Source organism: Chrysoperla carnea, chromosome X, assembly GCF_905475395.1.
Source record: "Chrysoperla carnea chromosome X, inChrCarn1.1, whole genome shotgun sequence".
Classification (NCBI taxonomy): Eukaryota; Metazoa; Arthropoda; class Insecta; order Neuroptera; family Chrysopidae; genus Chrysoperla; species Chrysoperla carnea.
Genome location: NC_058342.1, coordinates 28,143,231 through 28,161,615, shown reverse-complemented (window position 1 = coordinate 28,161,615; position 18,385 = coordinate 28,143,231). Strand labels below are relative to the sequence as shown.

The window sequence follows — 18,385 nt, the reverse complement described above, 5'->3', positions numbered from 1 at the left end:
CCTGGAACAAATAGAAGACTTTATTCCTTTCTAGATCCCATTCGATGCAGACAGACACTTTCAGTTTTCTGTCGCTTCTGAATATGACAATAATACAATTATTCAAATCCCTCGAAGTTTTTCCTCTTTCGTAATCTATATACCGAGGTAAATACATAATTCTACTAAAAATAGCAATTAAGTAAAATTAAAATAATTGAAATGACAATGACGTATTATCCCTTGTTATGTCCTCAACTTTTATATTCAAAGTTTGAAACTTTTGCACACATACATATGTATCAACTTTTATATATAGGATGCAAAATAAATACTGGTACCCCAATTTTCCTCGCAAAATAATGGTTTTCTAAAAAAAATTTTAATTGAAAAGTAGAAAGATTCAAAAAAGGAACCAATTGAGGATCTTTAACATGACTTTGAGGTGGATTTTCAAGGTTACCTTGAGAATTTCATACGGATATATCCAGTTTTTCATGAAACAAACACAAAATTTTACATGGAAATATATACAGAGTGAGCCATTTTAATCAATACATCTACATATCTCGTGTACAGTTTGATGGGGGGACATCACGTTCTGACAACAGAATGAATCTAGTTCTTTGAGTTTCTATAATAGCCAATTTAGATCCCAAAAGTTAAGAGATAGAATAATACTTTAAATTAGAAAGTTTAACATCATAAAAAAGCTTACAATTTTTGCTTAAAACATTTTTTCGAAAAACGTTGGCTTTGGGAGGAAATGCGTCTTAAAAATATGTCATTATTGCATTTAATAGAAAGAAAATACGCTAAAAGTTTATCGATAATTGTAGGTCAAAGTAATCGACACAGGGGAATGTTCTCCATTACCCTTGGCAACTTTTGACTTAAGCATTTTTACGTAGTTCACGTGTTTTGGTTCGTATGAATGCAATAATAACATATTTTTCCATTTCCTCCGAAAGCTAACGTTTTTTGAAAAAATGTTTTAAACAAAAATTGATAGTTTTTCTTAGGATGATCAACTTTCTTTCTCTTAACTTTTAGGATCTACGTTGACTGTTAAAGAAACCGAAAGAACTGAGGTTCAAACTGAAATTCTCAAGTTGGACTTCAAGTTCAAGATCATTACCTACTACAACTCTTGCAACTCTTCAACGTTTCTATTTAACTTTAATTTTCTAAAACCATTATTTTCCGAGTAAAATTGCGGTAGTGGTTTTTATTAACACTTTGTATATACATACAAAGTAACAAAACAACTGAGTTTAAATATGTTTTAATTTTATATGTAACAAAATTTTGAAACTGTTGCCAACTCAAATGAAAACTGGATCACGTATCTTAATCAAAAATAAGTTATGAAAACAAGTTTAAAATAAAAACTCTCTCTGGTGCGAACAAGCAAACAACCTCTATGTACGGAATAATTTGGTGCAAAACCATTTCGTAGACCTTATAATAAAAAAATTCCATTTGGAGTCATCTTAAGACACGCTGTATACGTACATTAGATCCAAAAATAATTAAAATGGGAACTTTTTGGAGATTGAACGAGCAGGTTATATCAAATTTGAGTCGATATTTTAGAAACCTATTATTCAATCGCCGAATGAACCAAATTTTCTTGTTTTTCAAGTGAACCATGGTTTTGAGGCATAGCTATAAAACTATTAAAAATGCTCATGAAAAGTTTATATTACCCCCTCCAAAAAATTGACGATACCAACTATTTCAAAAAATAAATGTTTACAGGTGAATACCTGAATAATACCCATAATTAATTTACACCGAAATAGTTGTAAAGTATACATTTTAACGTCCTACTAGCTACAATATTTGTTCGAACGCCAGAGGCATGTTTGGTTTTGGCTATTTAATCAGTCAATATTTGAACATGTATATCAATTAATACTCCATCCAAAATAGATATAAATTAAAGAAGTAAATAAAAAAAAATAAACAACAAGTGAAAACAAACAATTGACTGAGTTAATTGTTGAAATACCATGCATAAATAGTGTTGATTACTATATCACATTGCACATACATATACAATTTATATAATACATACTATACAATTTACGCCTAATATGCGCCCTCGCAGGTAAACAGTGATGTTTACAAAAAAATGTTTCAAATAAAAGTTGTTTATTTTTTTATAAGGAACATTTTTTACATTTAAAATTTTGTCCTATCTCCAACCGTTTACAAGATGGGTCCTACTGACCCATAGGTCAAGACCCAATTGACCTATGTTGTTTATTTACGAACTCGACCTCACTTTCACGTCCGGAGTACGCTGTAAAAATTTCAGCTTGATATCTTTTTGCGTTTTTGAGTTATCGCGCCCACAGACCGACGGACGGGCGGACGGAAATGGATTAATTAGGTGATTTTATGAACATCTATACCAAAATTTGTTGGTAGCATCAATATTTTTATGCGTTACAAACTTGGGACTAAACTTAATATACCTTGCATATTACATATATGCATGGTATAAAAATTGAAAAAAATCGTCTGAATAAAAAGAGAACATATCAAAAAAACCAAACTGAAACAATTGACTGAGCTAATTGTTAAAATACAAAATGTAGAAAGTGTTTAATGTCAGTGCTGGCATTATTTTTATAAATTAGAAGAGTTTAAAAAATCAAATTTTCGATTCACAAGTTCACTAGTTGAAGCTTCCTGTAAATTTTCAACTGCCTATCTTTTAATGCTTTGTAGGAAATTGAAAATTGACGTTAAAACGTCAAAAATAAGTCAAATTGATGTATAAATTTTATTTTTTACGATATTTTTTAAAGCACTAACAAACATTTACGTGATACAAATATTATTTTTATTCATAAAATTATTTTTATTCATAACTTAAATTTCAATTCAATTAATTCAAATTAGTTGCTAACTTGACTAGTCATGTGACGGCTGAACTACTTATCTAATTAATAAAAAAAAAAGAAGGCACTGAAATTTCTTCTCTGTCTACACAGGGTAGTTCAATATTTCACCTACTCAGTTGCTTATTTTCACTTGTTATTCGAAAAATCAATGATACTTTATCTATTTTGAGTGGGTCATTGAAGCTGTTACATAACTAAATAATCTACATTATGTAATATAACTACAGTTTACACATATAAGATTATGATAATTTCATCTTAATTACTCTAAATTATTAACATGGTTCAGTTCTCCAACAAAATAATCTCTCCTTACTTATCAAGATATATAAATGTTCCTTTAAAAAGAGAGATTTCAAAAGGATTTATGATATCAAAAATTATGACTAATTTCATGTTAATATTTTGTGGTTGGTAATAACATAGATTATCAAACATAAATTTACCATCGAAGATTATAATTATGCCATTATAATTTTATTATGTTACTAGCTGTGAACTACCCGATTTGCTTCTTTTTCACCTCTCCCCCGATATTCCCTTGCGTAGGGGTTACAGTTTTGTAATGCACAAGTCATGCTCTTTTATTTGATACCCCACTTGGGGTATTTGAAAAAATTCGATTATTCATCCCCACTTTCTTGCCTTTCCACCTTTTCACCTCCCGATGGTTAAAAATAGCGTTGAATATTTGAGTTTAATCGATGCACATTTTTATAAGTTATTGAAGCACATCCTTTCCATACATAGGGACTGGACTATGTATTCATAAGGTCTGCATTTTTGATAACTGAGTTCCGTTTGTTTGTGGACACGAAAACTCAAAATAGAAAAGAGATATCAAGCTGAAATAATTGAGTCTTGAGTTTGTAGGACAAAATAACAATTTTAAACAAAAATTTCAATGTAAAAATATGTATCAACTTTTGCTGGAAACATTTTTTCGTAAAAATCACTGTTTATCCATGAGTGTGCCAAATAAGGTTCGACCAAAATATATCTAATATGTATTATATGAGAATATCAGTTGTATGTGTTAATGAGACCACTGTGTTATATACTCGCAACTGTGGCTATCTAAAAGTGGCTGTCTTTCTTTACTAACACGATGTAAAAGAACAAACGATTATGTAATCAACACTGTCTTTACATGGTATTTCAATAACTAACTCAGTCAATTGCTTGTTTTCCCTTGTTTGCTGTATTTTTCAGTCTTGAAAATGATGCTTTAGTACGTTTTTTAAACGTTAAACTAATCTGACTCGATAGGTTTTTGATTATAATAAAAGCCACAAGTTTTTTTTTTCTTAAGAAATTATATTCTTCGATTTAAGTCTGGAGAATTTATACTTTTGTCTGAGGATCGGATCCACATTTTTTAAATCAAAGACTTCAGCTTGAAAATGGAAAGACGGTATCCCTATATGTAAACCATTGAATAACACATTGTGCTTAGAGCACTTATTGTCTTGGTGGTTTAAGGTAGATCCGGGCTCGATTCTGGTACGTGTTTGTTTTTTTTTGTCAATTCTCTTTAATTAAGATTGAGTCGACAAGTTATTTGTAAAAGGTATCAATAATAATCAAAAGACTTTGACGTTTAAAGTTTGTATACAAAATTTATTAAACAAGTATAAATAATGAATTGGTGACATACTTTGTAGAACTTTTTTCGAAAAACTTTCTGTGTAAGGTTTTGTTATGAATATTTATTTCCAAAAATAATTATTAAAACATTTTTCTCCATGTAATTTAATTAATGAAATAACTTTGTCTTCCTCCGCAGAGAAGGTACCTCTATTCACAGCAATAACACTCACTGAATGTTACCTACATATTTAATTATCATTATCTGTTTCACAAAGTGTTAAACTGTTTTATATCATTAATTAAGAAGTTTTTGTATATTTATACAGGGAAAAGTTGCCTACGTAGCCTCACCTATCTCTATCTCGTACGACTCTGTAAATTTTAAGTGTCTCACATAGAAAAAAAATTCTGAATATCAACCGATATGAGGTTGTCTCAACCTCATCGCGACATCATATATGGCGAATTGTGCCACGAATGTAATACAACTACCATACGGAGTTGAGTGGTGAAGTTGACACAAACGCATGAGTTATTTATATGAAAGTAATATACTGTCTAACGAATTTCAAATATTGTTGATTTGAATAATATTAATATTATAACAAAATACTGATGTGATTGTCACAACTACACGAGCTGCAAAAAAAACTTTATACCTGCTAATAGATTAAATTTAAAAAAAATTGATTTCAACTGCGCTGTAATATATTATAAAAGTGATACAAAATATTATAAAAGTGATGAATATATTTATTTCAAACTTTCGGTTAACTGGTAACCACAATCTTCATGCAGTTGCCTCAATCACATATGGACTAGACATGACAGATATGTTTTCGTACTAACTTAATTCTATATTTAAAGCAAGCGTAAAGACATGTTATTTTAATTTGTATATTCGCTTTATTCACACGATTATATATTCCAACTAAGTACAATTTTATTTTCCATCAATAAAATGCATAGCTTTAAACTAAAATCAATCTCTTTCATAGAAGTAATGATTTTGTTTATTTAACTTCAGTGATTTTGTATCAATGAATTCATATTTTAAATTCAACCCCATTCTATTGTAAATACAAATATTTAGCTGTGCTTGTTCCAATCATTAGGAAATTGTTTGAAAGTAGTATTACTTTATTTCAATTTGAAACGGCCAACTTCGGAATGAAGTTGTCATTATTTTAATTTATTTTACATGTTTTACTAAAAACGTTAAGAGGGCGGTAATTCAGACTTGAATTTGTAATTTCGAGAAGAAGTGTTTTAATTGGACATTTAATCATGTGTTCTATAAAGGATAAAAATGTAACTATTTTTATTGCATAAGCTCACGATAATTGGGAGAACTTATTTTTTATAATTATTATACATATTAACTCTTTCCGTAGAATGAGCCATATACGTTTTTTGTTTTTGCTTACTTTAAATTTTCAGTAAACATGAATGATTTTAATATTTTACACAAAAAAATAACATTTTATACACAATAAATTTATATACACTTGAGTTTATTACATTGTCGACGTAAAGGATACTAATTAGTAAAGTTTCTGAGAAATAAATGTTTATATCCTTTATGTTGTACTATACAACTTGTTTAGTTTACATCTTGGCATAGACATCTGTCACGAATATGAAAGACTACATGGTCCGATTGTTTTTAAGCTATTCGCTGTGTGCGTAGTCACGGTAGGGACAAAAATCGATGCCAGCGCTTCCAGTGAAAAATTTTGGCGATAAAGGAGGCGTTATGACTAATTTGCAATTCTTTACATATTAATGTTATAGAAAATGTCAAATTAAAATTATTGAAAAACACTAATTAATTAAACTTAATGCATTAAAAAATATGAAAATAAGAAATCAAATTGCACAAATATTATTTTTTCAAATGTAAATTATCATAATTATTTATTTAAATTTGTGAGACAATAATTTTAAATTTCCAATGTAAGTCATAAATGAAATCCATACAATTATATATGCATCCATACAATTCTATAATTAAAGTAGTGCTTGTAGAGAGTGGGGTCTTTTGGTTGAATGCAAATATTCAAATATGAAAATACATGCCTATAACTATAACACCTCTTTCTTAGATGCATTGCTTATCGCATGTACTCTGTCATATTTGTGCCAACATGTAAACTAAACAAGTGCTATATGTAACTATATATGTACAAGGTGGAGCAGGGAAGTGTGCGATCTTGATAACGCTATAATATAAAAACTCTTAAAATTTTTTAAATTATTACCTTTCTATATCTTAAGGCGATTGTAAACTTACAATATTGTAAAAAAGTGTTGGTTTATTGCACGGTATATACAAATAAACTAAATGCATGTTTCGTAGTCAAGTAATGAGTTATTTTTAAATGCTTTTTCATGTATTTTAGGATGAAAAAATTTTAATTTGGGAAACTTGAAGAACTATTGTTTTACACAGTTTTCAAAATCGCACACTCTTCTGTCTCATTCTGTATATTTGAATCTTTTTAGGTTGTTTTAACAAAATAGTACAGGTATTATTGTGAAACTTTGTAAATATACTTTCCTTACAATAAAATAGCAGTATCAGAAAAACTTGCAGTGAGAACAAATTTTATATTATTAACAAGTGAAAACAAACAATTGACTGAGTTAATTGTTAAAATACCATGTATAAACAGTGTTAATTACGCAATCGTACATTTTTTTAAGTCATGTAAGTATAGAAAAGTATTCACTCTTCTTACGCACAAATACAATACGCGTATACATACTATATGTTCCTAACCTAATTTGCGCCTTCCGAGTAAACAGTTATGTTAACGAAAAAATGTTGCTCATTTACGAATTCGACCTCACTTTTTACGTCCTGAGTACGCTATAAAAATTTCAACTTTAAATTCTTTTCATTTTTGATTTATCGTGATGACAAACGAACAGACGACAGACAGACAGGCGGACAACCGGAAATGGACTAATGAAGTGATTTTATAAACACCTATATCAAAATTTTATTCGTAGCTTCAATATTTTAAATGTTACAAACTTTGGACTAAACTTAGTATATCTTAATATATTTCATATATACATGGTATAAAAACAAAATAATGTCATACATCAAAATATATTTTAAATTCAACCCTTCACATAGTGGCAATATTGTGGTAATGTATACGAATAATATATAAGAATAATTTGATTAAAGTGTTAATTAAAACTTTTATCGCGGTTTTATCACGATGTCTTATTTCCTTCATAATGTTACCAACATCTTTAAAGAAGAAAAATGAAAAAAATTCAGAAGATAGAAATATTTTTCCGTCAATTCTATCTATAAACTTTCATATCAACTAACTTAGTTTTTCTAAAATTGTTCTACAAATTGTGAAAAGTTTATAAATTTAAAGACAAAGTGAAAATACTTTCTAATTTGAAGAAGTAAAACTATTATTTCATATTGCGTGGACCGAAACGAATTTCTTGACGAAAACGATTTTTTCAAATTTGCAAATCTTGATTAACAACCCCGAAATAAAATTGGGAAAGATCAGAGACCAGGGAAAAAACGAACTAAAAAGCAAAAATAAACAAGTTTTAGTAGTTATTATATATTTACTATATTTACAAAACAGGTTATTAAAATTGTTAACCTAAGTCGTCCCACGGCTTTAATGAAAATTGTATTTATCCGTTTAGTAAAATTTTTTTAGTTTTCATTAAGTAATTCTCTTTTCTTAGGTTAAGTTAGGTTAGGTTATATTAGCTGTCCACGAAGGACACACTTAGGATATAGAGCACATTGTGATACAATATTTGTTTTACCACCTTTCCGCTGAGAATTTCATTTACCAGATGCTCAATTTCAGAGGCTGACTGCACCTCCTTTATGCATGTACCATGCACTACACCAGCCCACCAGCCCACAACTATTCATTAAATTAATTTTGTTGCGACGGCGGGAATCGCTACCCTAAGCATACCGCGGATGGAATCGGTTACGTCTTAACCAACTGGGGGGCTAATAGGGCGACTTCTCTTTTCTTATAAACAAATAAAAAAATTATATTTTTCGAATAGGTATGTTTCTAGAAAATATTACACTCAATATAATGTGATGAGTATGAGACTACAATATTTAATATATTTCTAATTAATTGAAAATATGTCATATTATTATGTAATTTAACAAACAAGAAAGATATTATTTTAAAATTTGATCAATGAAATAATTTAATTATGTTTGATAAAATATAGGTATCAAGTCATATTTAATAATACGACAACATATACAGGTTTTGTTATTAACTGCAGAACGTGGACCTACAGAATAAGCTCATAAAGGCAAAGGAAAAAGGTATTTACCAATTTTAATTTACAAAAATGCTACCGAATTCAAAACAAATTCGATCAAAATTTTTATTTAAATATAAATTTGGACATTTGATGAAAAATTGTTATTTGAAATTAAAATGATTTTCTGTTATAGCTTTACTACTGCATAAAAAGTCATAAGCTAGGAAAATTGCCTATATACGAAATTTTTTTAACATTAATTTTCATTGGCCTCATAACATATTTTAACTAGTGAAGCTTTGGTATAAAATTTTCATTTCATTTTATTAGTAATCAAATTTTAGTGTTTTTCATTACTAAATAATACCTCTAATGTTTTAATTATCATAATTAATATTATATAATAATTACAACATAACTGAAACTCAGCCTAGCCATAAGTGAATTGAGTGAATTTATTGAAGCATCAAATATTATTTTAATATATATAGAAATACCCATGGAAATATTATAGTTTGTTCCCTGGTCAAAGAGAAAAAATGAGAAGTTGAGAGAGAATTTGTAAATTTTGAAACTAGGGAAATCTTTCAGGAATGTTCACTGTTCGTAGAGTTCGTATAACAAAGTATATTGTTACATCAACTTTTTAAAAAAAATATATATAGATTTCTTGAACACCTTTCTTGAACGTACAACAAGCATGCGGTCAAGACATGTGCTCTTGCAGGAGTAATAGATAATTAAAAATTGTGGTTTGTTAGATTGGAATATCAGGTTAGTGTGTAGTATCTCATTACAGTTTGGGGATGTAATGTCAGGAAAATAATATCTTAACGTAAGACACACTAGTGTCCGTTTGTCCTTACCATTAAAAAAACAACTATTGGAAATTACGTTGCACTGCTGGTAACAGCTGAATGAAGCTTCGGGCGGAGTCGGAAATTACGGGAATGTCAAATTCTTTTCGAGAAACTTTCAAAGTCGACTTTCAGATCGACATTTTTCTTTTTTTTCACGGATGAATTTGATTTTACGAAGAAATTTTCATGGATAACCTTTTGAAATATTACTTATTTATCACTAAATTCGTAATAGGCAGGTTATGCTGTCACTTTCAAAGTGATCGAAGTGTCATCGGCAGCGGGTGAAAGAGGGGCAGCGATCCGACTTTATCCTAAGATTATTATAATCACTTCTCTCATAAGTCAAATTTACGTATAAATTGCACGTTTTACGACATTTTTAAAGCATTTTATTACATTTCCGTGATGGGAATATTTTCATTGTCAGTGTTCATTAATAATACCCTGTATATATGGAAATATATATCAAGGTATACTAAGTTTAGTCCCAAATTTGTAACGCTTAAAAATATTGATACTATGTACAAAATTTTGGTATAGGTGTTCATAAAATCACCTAATTAGTCCATTTTCGGTTGTCCGTCCGTCCATCCGTCTGTGAACACTATAATTAAAATACGAAAAAATATATAAAGTTGAAAATTTTACACCATACTCAGGACATAAAAAGTGGAGTCGAGTTCGTAAATGAGCAACATAGGTCAGTTCTGTCTTTGGTCCGTAGGACCCATCTTGTAAACCGTTAGAGATAGAACACAAATTTAAATGTAAAAAATGGTTCTTATACAAAAATAAACAACTTCTGCTTGCAACATTTTTTCGTAAATTATGCGCAAATTGTATGGTATGTATTATATGGGAATATCAGGTATGTATGATGTATGAGTAATGTGATAGAATAATCAATACTGTGTATAAATGGTATTTCAACAATTAACTTAATTGTGTGTTCTCACTTCGTTTTTTCATAACTTTAGTTGGAAACTTTATTAGTCACGTGACGACCGAAATACTTTAACTCTATGAATCATTAGATAACAAAATTAAATTAAAAATATACTCATTCCAATATACTGTGAAAACTTTTCAACTTACATTTGGTAAATTTATTTAAAAAAATCCACTATAAATAATGCGAAAATAATAATGTTTATAAAAGTAAAATAATGATAATGATGATAATGACGGTTGTTGTGTTTTTTGTCCCTTGTCGAGTCCAATTTAAAATACACAATTTTTATGTAAATCTTTTGTTGACAATATTATACATAAAAACAGATAAATACACACAAAATTCACATAACCTATATTATGTTTGAATCCATCAATCATTGTGCCTAATCCAAATTAATGAATTTACCAAATTAATATTAATTATTGTTTACATTTTCTCATACTACAACGTATAATTTTTCTGTTTGTGTTTTTTTTAAAACTCATCATGGAGAAAAACTATACAACGTGATTCGAGAGAGACGAAAGGATTTGAGACATTTCCTACTCCAGGTACAGTTAAAATCGTAGTGCCCTTTTTCTGTTAAGTTATTATAAACTATCACAAATAGGCAGAGAAATCATTTTCTCAATCCGATTTTTTTTGAAACCCACATATTTTGGGTCATTCTTTTAAGCTGTGATGTCAGTTTTTTGCAACTATCACTTATGTGCTTAATTCCGGGACAATGACTCAAAATTCTTGAAATCTATTAGAGCAAGGTAGATTTTGATCAAAAATTTAGTAGAATTACATACTTGGTTTATCAAAAAGTATTTCGATAGCTATTGTACTTAATTTAGGGACCAAGACTCAAAATTCTTGATACCTTTTAGAGCTGGGTTAATTTTGATCACAAATTTGAAAAAAATTACCCAAATTTAGTAGGATTACAAACTTGGTTTATCCAAATTGGATAAAATTCAAAGTGATAGAGGACAATTAAAATTTTTTCGATCTGATGACGTCATAAAGTTAAAAAATTCGGTATTTTTTCGTAACATAGGCAAATTTGATCCGATCTTATTGGAATTTTTTTGAAACCCACTAATTTTTAGCCATTCTTTTCAACTGTGATGTCAGTTGTTCGCCAGCTACCACCTATGTGTTTAATTCCGGGACCATTTAAATCCAATGTGATAGAGGAAAATTAAATTTTTTGGATTCTGATTACGTCATAAAGTTAAAAAATTCGATGTTTTTAGTAACTCAGGCAAATTAGATTCCATTTAATTGGAATTTTTTATGAAACCCATTAATTTGGAGCCATTCCTTTGAGTTGTGATGTCAGTCTTTTGCTAGCTATTACTTATGTGCTTAATTCCAGGGCCAAGGCTCCAAATTCTTGAAACCTATTATAGCTGGGTTGATTTTGATCACACTAATTTTGAGAAAATAATATAGGATTTAAAAAAAAAATATATAATTTTAGCATTTTATACTCATACCCTGATTCATCCTGTATAGTATTAACTGGAATTCAATATATCAACTCTTTTTTTCTAAATGATTTTAACAAATACATGCACGATAATGTAATCGAAAAAAAGTATTTGCTGATGAAATGGACAAAATGAAAAATTAGTTGTTTATTGCTGAATATCTTGATGAATGTAAAGGATTTATAACTTGAATATTGTTATGCTCTGTTTGAATTTTCCATGTTATAATAAAATGCAATTAGTTAACGACACACTTTTAATTTATATTTCCATGGACTTTAGACTTTCTACACGGTAAGAAATGCATGGCGATTATTACAATGCTGCAGTATAGGGACAGATACTCAAAAAGTATCTGATAATCCTCTATATAATATTGCCGTTCTCGAAAAAACCAAAAGTTGGCGATGATCTTCCAAAACGACTTAGATTGGAAAAAGTTTTCAGGAAAAAGACAATTTAATAGAGAGTGTTCTTAGAACTTGTTGGGTAAAATCGAGTAATTACCCGCAATATAGTATTCTTGAAGTGGATTTACCTTGAATGAACAGCAAATTAAATCTAAATAATGAAATCCATTTGGTATATAAAATCTAATCTTCATGGATAGCTACATCCATGATATTATGTAGCACCAATTTGAATATTATTATAACCTAATTAATGCTAATAATCAGACAAAGCATATGCATATTTGTAATAGTTGATATGTGTCCAATAGTATACAGTGTACAGTGTCTTTTAAAACTAAGTACCTTCAATTCAATTCAATTCAATTCAATTTATTCATTCTTTTTTTAAACAATTCAAAATTGTACAGAGCATGTCATTAAAAGGGATAGGGGAAAAGAAAAGAAGGGGAGGGTATGCAGCAATGGCTGACTTGGAACTATCCTGGTATTAACCGCGTCCAAATCAAATGGAAAACCGTATAAAACCAAAGGTAGGATAGCCGACATCTGATACAAAAAGATCAAATGCCTCTCGAGTATCACTCAAATTGTGATTCGGTTAAGGATTTGTACTGTAAATTACATAAGTTAAACATTTTCTCACTAAAATAGATATGTTATAATATAAAAACAAGTGAAATCAAACAATTGACTGAGTTAATTGTTGAAACACCATGTATAGACATTGTTGATTACTCCATCACATTACACAAACATTCATGTCACACACATATAACTGATATACCCATATTATACATACCATACAATTTGCGCATAATTTGCGCTCTCACGAGTAATCTTGTGTTCTATCTCTAACTGTTTAAAAGATGGATCTTACGGACCCAACATCCAATTGACCTATGTTGCTCATTTACTAACTCGCCCTCACTTTTTATGTCCTGAGCACGCTATTAAAATTTCATCTTGATATCTCTTTTCGTTTTTGAGTTTTCGTGATGACAGACGGACAGACGACAGACAGACAGACAGACAGACAGACAGGCAGACAACCAGAAATGGACTAATTAAGTGATTTTATGAACACCTATACCAAATTTTTGTTCATAGCATCTATATTTTTAAGCGTTACAAACTTGGGACTAAACTTAGTATACCTTGGAATATTTCATATACATGGTATAAAGATACCATACCTGGTACCATATGTTTATATACATGGTGCCATCCATACCTTTAAAATGAGTACCTTAAAGTACCAAAATATTATTAATTGGCCAATCTACGGATGTTTAAAAACCAAGCGCTGCGCGCCGACCTTGTACCGTACCGTTTTTGTTTAATTTTTTAACCATATCTCCGGTTTTATTGGTAGTATCAAGACGAATAAAAAAATGAAATATTTTGTTTTTTCATGTAGTATAAAATTGTTCATTAAATTTCCAGTAGCTTAGGAACTATGGTCGTATAAACAATTAACTTGTTTAAAACAAATTTATCCACACTCAAGTGCAATAAGCAAGTCGAAAATTCGGATTCAGCGCGTCGAAAAACACTTCTTGTTTGATAGGACCTGTAAATGCATTCAACCCACTCAACGCCTACATGAACATTGGTATTAATAAATTTTAGGTACTACTTTGGGTAAGTACTTTAAGCCAGATTACCGATACCTTTGAAGATTACCAAGCATATTACTTAAGACTCAACTTACAGAAGACATTGTATAGAATATAATTAGGAGTTAGAATAGTAAATTTGGTTAATGCAGATGGTTACTCTAAACTGCTCATACATTTGTATTAAACATTTAAATCATATTAAATATGATATTGATTAGGTGACAGAATCAGTCAGCCAATTATTACGTACACAAATCAGTTAACATTATTACATATACAATATTCTACGCATATATGATCATCAATTCATTGTATACATTATATTATTCATTTTGTTACGACAGTCAAAATCACTTATAATGAAATTAGTACAATAGGGTATTCTACTATATTTGAAAAAGTACTTCAAAATGTTGATTTTGCTAATAAAAAGCCACCAAAAATTTATTTCGGAAAATTACACACGCTTTCTTGCCAAAAACTTAAATTAAATTTTAAACTTTTTTTAAACTGTCAAAAACGCCGGCATCCAATTTGATGACGTAATATCGGTATCATTATACGAAATAACACAGATATATTAAGTTTGACAGATATATTCATATACAACTAATTTTAATAAATATAAATATTGATTATCTAGGAATATATTATGATCAGCTTGACCTATGTTACTCATTTACGTACTCGACCTTACTTTTACCGTCCTTAGAACGCTTTAAAAATTTCAGCTTGATATCTCTTTTCGTTTTTGAGTAATCGTGATGACAGACAGACAGACAGACGACAGACTGGCAATAGACAGACAAGCAGACAACCGGAAATGGACTAATCAGATGATTTTATGAACACCTATACCAAAATTTTGTTCATAGTATCACTATTTTTAGCGTTACAAACTTGGGAATAAACTTAGTATACCTTGGTATATTTCATATACATGGAAAAAAAATGTTCCTTATGAAACAATAAACAACTTTTGTTTGAAGCATTTTTTTGTAGACAACACTGTTTACCCGTGAGAGCACATATTATGCGCAAATTGTAGTATTGTATGGGTATATCAGTTATATGTGTGTGACATGTATGTATGTGTAATGTGATAGAGTAACCAACACTGTCTATACATGGTATTTTGACTATATGTAAATTATACATATATGATCAATTCATATTGTATTTATTATATTCATTTCGTTATTACTTATTCGATAACGTGTTATTATAGTTATTTACAATAAATTTATTATATAGAGATGGATTGAATTGGATTGGATAGATGGTAGATGTTTGGTGTTGTAAAATGAAACGATCCGATCTGTTTTATAGTAGCTATAATTCAGTTTGTTTTGTATTATTACGCTTGTTTTTGTGAGAATGCTATTACTAATATATCAATTATTATTTGAAAGCTATTCAATTTGAATTAATATTATCAGAATATTGTACCGCATGTTTTAGAAAAGCATTGCAAAATCTTGTGTATTACTAGTGCATTATAGATTAAATAAAAAATTTGAAGCTGGAGGAGATAAATTATGAAATTTGAAAAAAAGGTTAAATTTATGTAAAAATATACTTAAATATTTTGATTTCGAGTCATAAAAGCACATTTTTTTCTTTTATAATATTAAAATTAAAAATCGTAATTCGTAAACTGTTAATCACGTGACCTAAAACGCGGGCAAGCCCTGATGTGAAGTCATATCGGTATGAACCAAAGACAATCAGTTAGTTTAGTGTAGACAGCTGGGTATAATATATCCGTACATAATCAAGTATTTATATTTATTATAATTAGTTGTCTAAGAATATATCTGTCAAACTTATTTGTGTTTTCTCGTATAATGATACTGATATTACGTCACCAAATTGGATGCTCTCGTTTTTAACAGTTTAAAAAGGGTTTAAAATTTAATTAAAGTGTTTGGCAAGAAAGCGTGTGTATTTTTCCGAAAGAAATTTTTGGTGGCTTTTTATTAGCAAAACCAACATTTTGAAGTACTTTTTAAAATATAGTAGAATACCCTATTACCTCAGAGATTGAAAAAATAACTAATAAAAATAATCGTAACAAAATTAATTTAATTAATAGTTGTGATGGGCTGGTGTAGTTCATGGTATATGCATGAAGGAAGTGCACTTAGCCTCTGAAATTGAGGAGCTGATAAATGAAATTAACAACGGAAAGGTGGTAAAACACATATATGGTATCACAATGGGCTCTATAGCCTGAGTGTGTCCTTCGTGGACAGCCAATATAACCTAACCTAAGTATAAACAGTTTAAATATTGATACTCTATTGCAAGGTATTTAAACAAGTAACTCAGTTAGTTGTAATGTTCACATGATTTCTTACAGATATCATGGTTTACCCTGCAAATAAGACAGTATTATTGAATGATGAAGTAGTATGTATGGGTATTAATAAACCCAACTGAACCAATGACCATAAGCAGCTTATGCTGGAAAATAATGGTTTTGTTTTTCAACTATTGTGTTTGAACAAGACGTATATTAAATTTCATATTATTAAATAAAAAGAATGTAATATGTCAAAATACATTTTAAATTTAACCCTTAAATGGTGCTATAAGAATGATACATGTTGATATTATTACTATGACATAAATCACATAACGTTCGCCTGCCCACTTCTTAATCAGCATAGACCTATTCTTCTGAAGTTCCCTAGCCCATAGGGGCGTTTTTGGTCCGTATTATATTCCCCATCTCTTATCTTTAAATAAACTTGAAATCCTCTCTGCAATTTGCAACTTCCTCAACAAGTCCAAATTTCAAATTTAAAGTGAAAAAACGTCCATTTAGTTTTCAAGGGGGAAGTTCAAAAATGTTACCTAGAGAATTTTAGGTTTTATCGCTTTACTCCAGCCGCCCCACTTAAATTTCAAATAGCGCCGCTACCTCGTGATACATAATTCGAAAGAGCTTTAAATTCTCTTTTCAACCACGATAAAAAATGAATTAGATCGATTGGATCTTAAGGTTGACTAAACAGAAGATGGAAGATATGAAATCAATTATTATAACCTAACCATTGCGAATTGAATACACTATAGAATTAAATTACTGTTAAAAAAATTATTTTATGACATGTTCGAAAAAAAACATAATCAAATAAAGTTTCCCAAGTCTATTTTTGCTAAAAAAATATCAAAAATACTTCATTAGACAATAGAGATAAAATTAAAACAGATTTGACTGTTGATCAAATCAAAATTTTATTTACGTTGTCGTTAATACAAACAAATCACCCGGTATTTACTAAAAATAGAATTTTAAAATTCTAGATAGTACATTATTATTACATACATGATAGGTATATTTATGTCAGAAACAATCAATTCATAATGAAATCAAAATCAAACTCATGTTCTATTTAAAAATGTATTAAACACAATAAATATTAAATAAAATACCGTAGAGCTGAACTTTACCGAATCCAAATTTTCCCCATATTAGATGTTTGTTATCATTTACTGTTTTTTTTTATTGAAAGGAGTTAAATACAACCTGGAAAAAAGAAAACAAGCCCGGCAGTTTACGTAGCGACTTTAACAATCGAGGCACATTATTGAGACGATTTGAGGCGGTGTAGATTTTGATGGGCCCGACAGTGTAAACTGCTTGGCTTTTCTTCTTTTCAATTTATATTTAATTCAGTCGGATTTTTTTACTTTTTAAATAACAATTTGCTTTATTTCACCCTTTTCATTTTTAGTACGATTTTCAAATACCTATTTAACGATACCCCACTCACCATAGTTTGTCGAATTTCATTATCTGGTTTTTCACAATATGGCGTCTGATGGTTGCCATATTGAACTTTCATTACTGTCATATATTCGGTAGCACTCGTAAGGTTAAGACAAATCGATTCACGTCAGAATCATCAAAAACGGCCCACACGTTTGATCTCTAGTGTGCCACATAGGAACACACATTTTCGCAATATGACGTCTGGTAGTCGCCAAATTGACTTTTCATTACTGCCATATCTTCAGTAGCACTCGCAAGGTCAAGTCAAATCGATTGACTTCGGAATTATAAAAATGGGCCCACGCGTTTGGTCCCTAGTGTGCCACATAGGAACCCACATTTATAGACTGATAAACACATTACCACCCATTTGCGTTGCTCAATCGGGTAAAAAGGTTAAAATGGATGCGACGACCATAAACTTCCAAAAAACAAGAACAATATTAGCTAAATTTTCAGACAAGTTTTCTATCCGCCAGCTCAATTTGAGGGAATTTTGCAG

The 18,385-nt window shown here is 29.6% G+C and overlaps 1 protein-coding gene across 1 annotated transcript in view; it reads right to left on the bottom strand.

The window, feature by feature from the left end:
- Window positions 1-17,956, bottom strand: part of LOC123303040 (probable G-protein coupled receptor CG31760) — a 159,687-nt gene extending 141,731 nt beyond the window's left edge. The window contains exon 1 of the mRNA XM_044886137.1: window positions 17,885-17,956. Coding sequence (XP_044742072.1) covers window positions 17,885-17,956 — 72 coding nt within the window. The remainder of the gene's footprint in view (window positions 1-17,884) is intronic.
- Window positions 17,957-18,385: the final 429 nt, after the last annotated feature.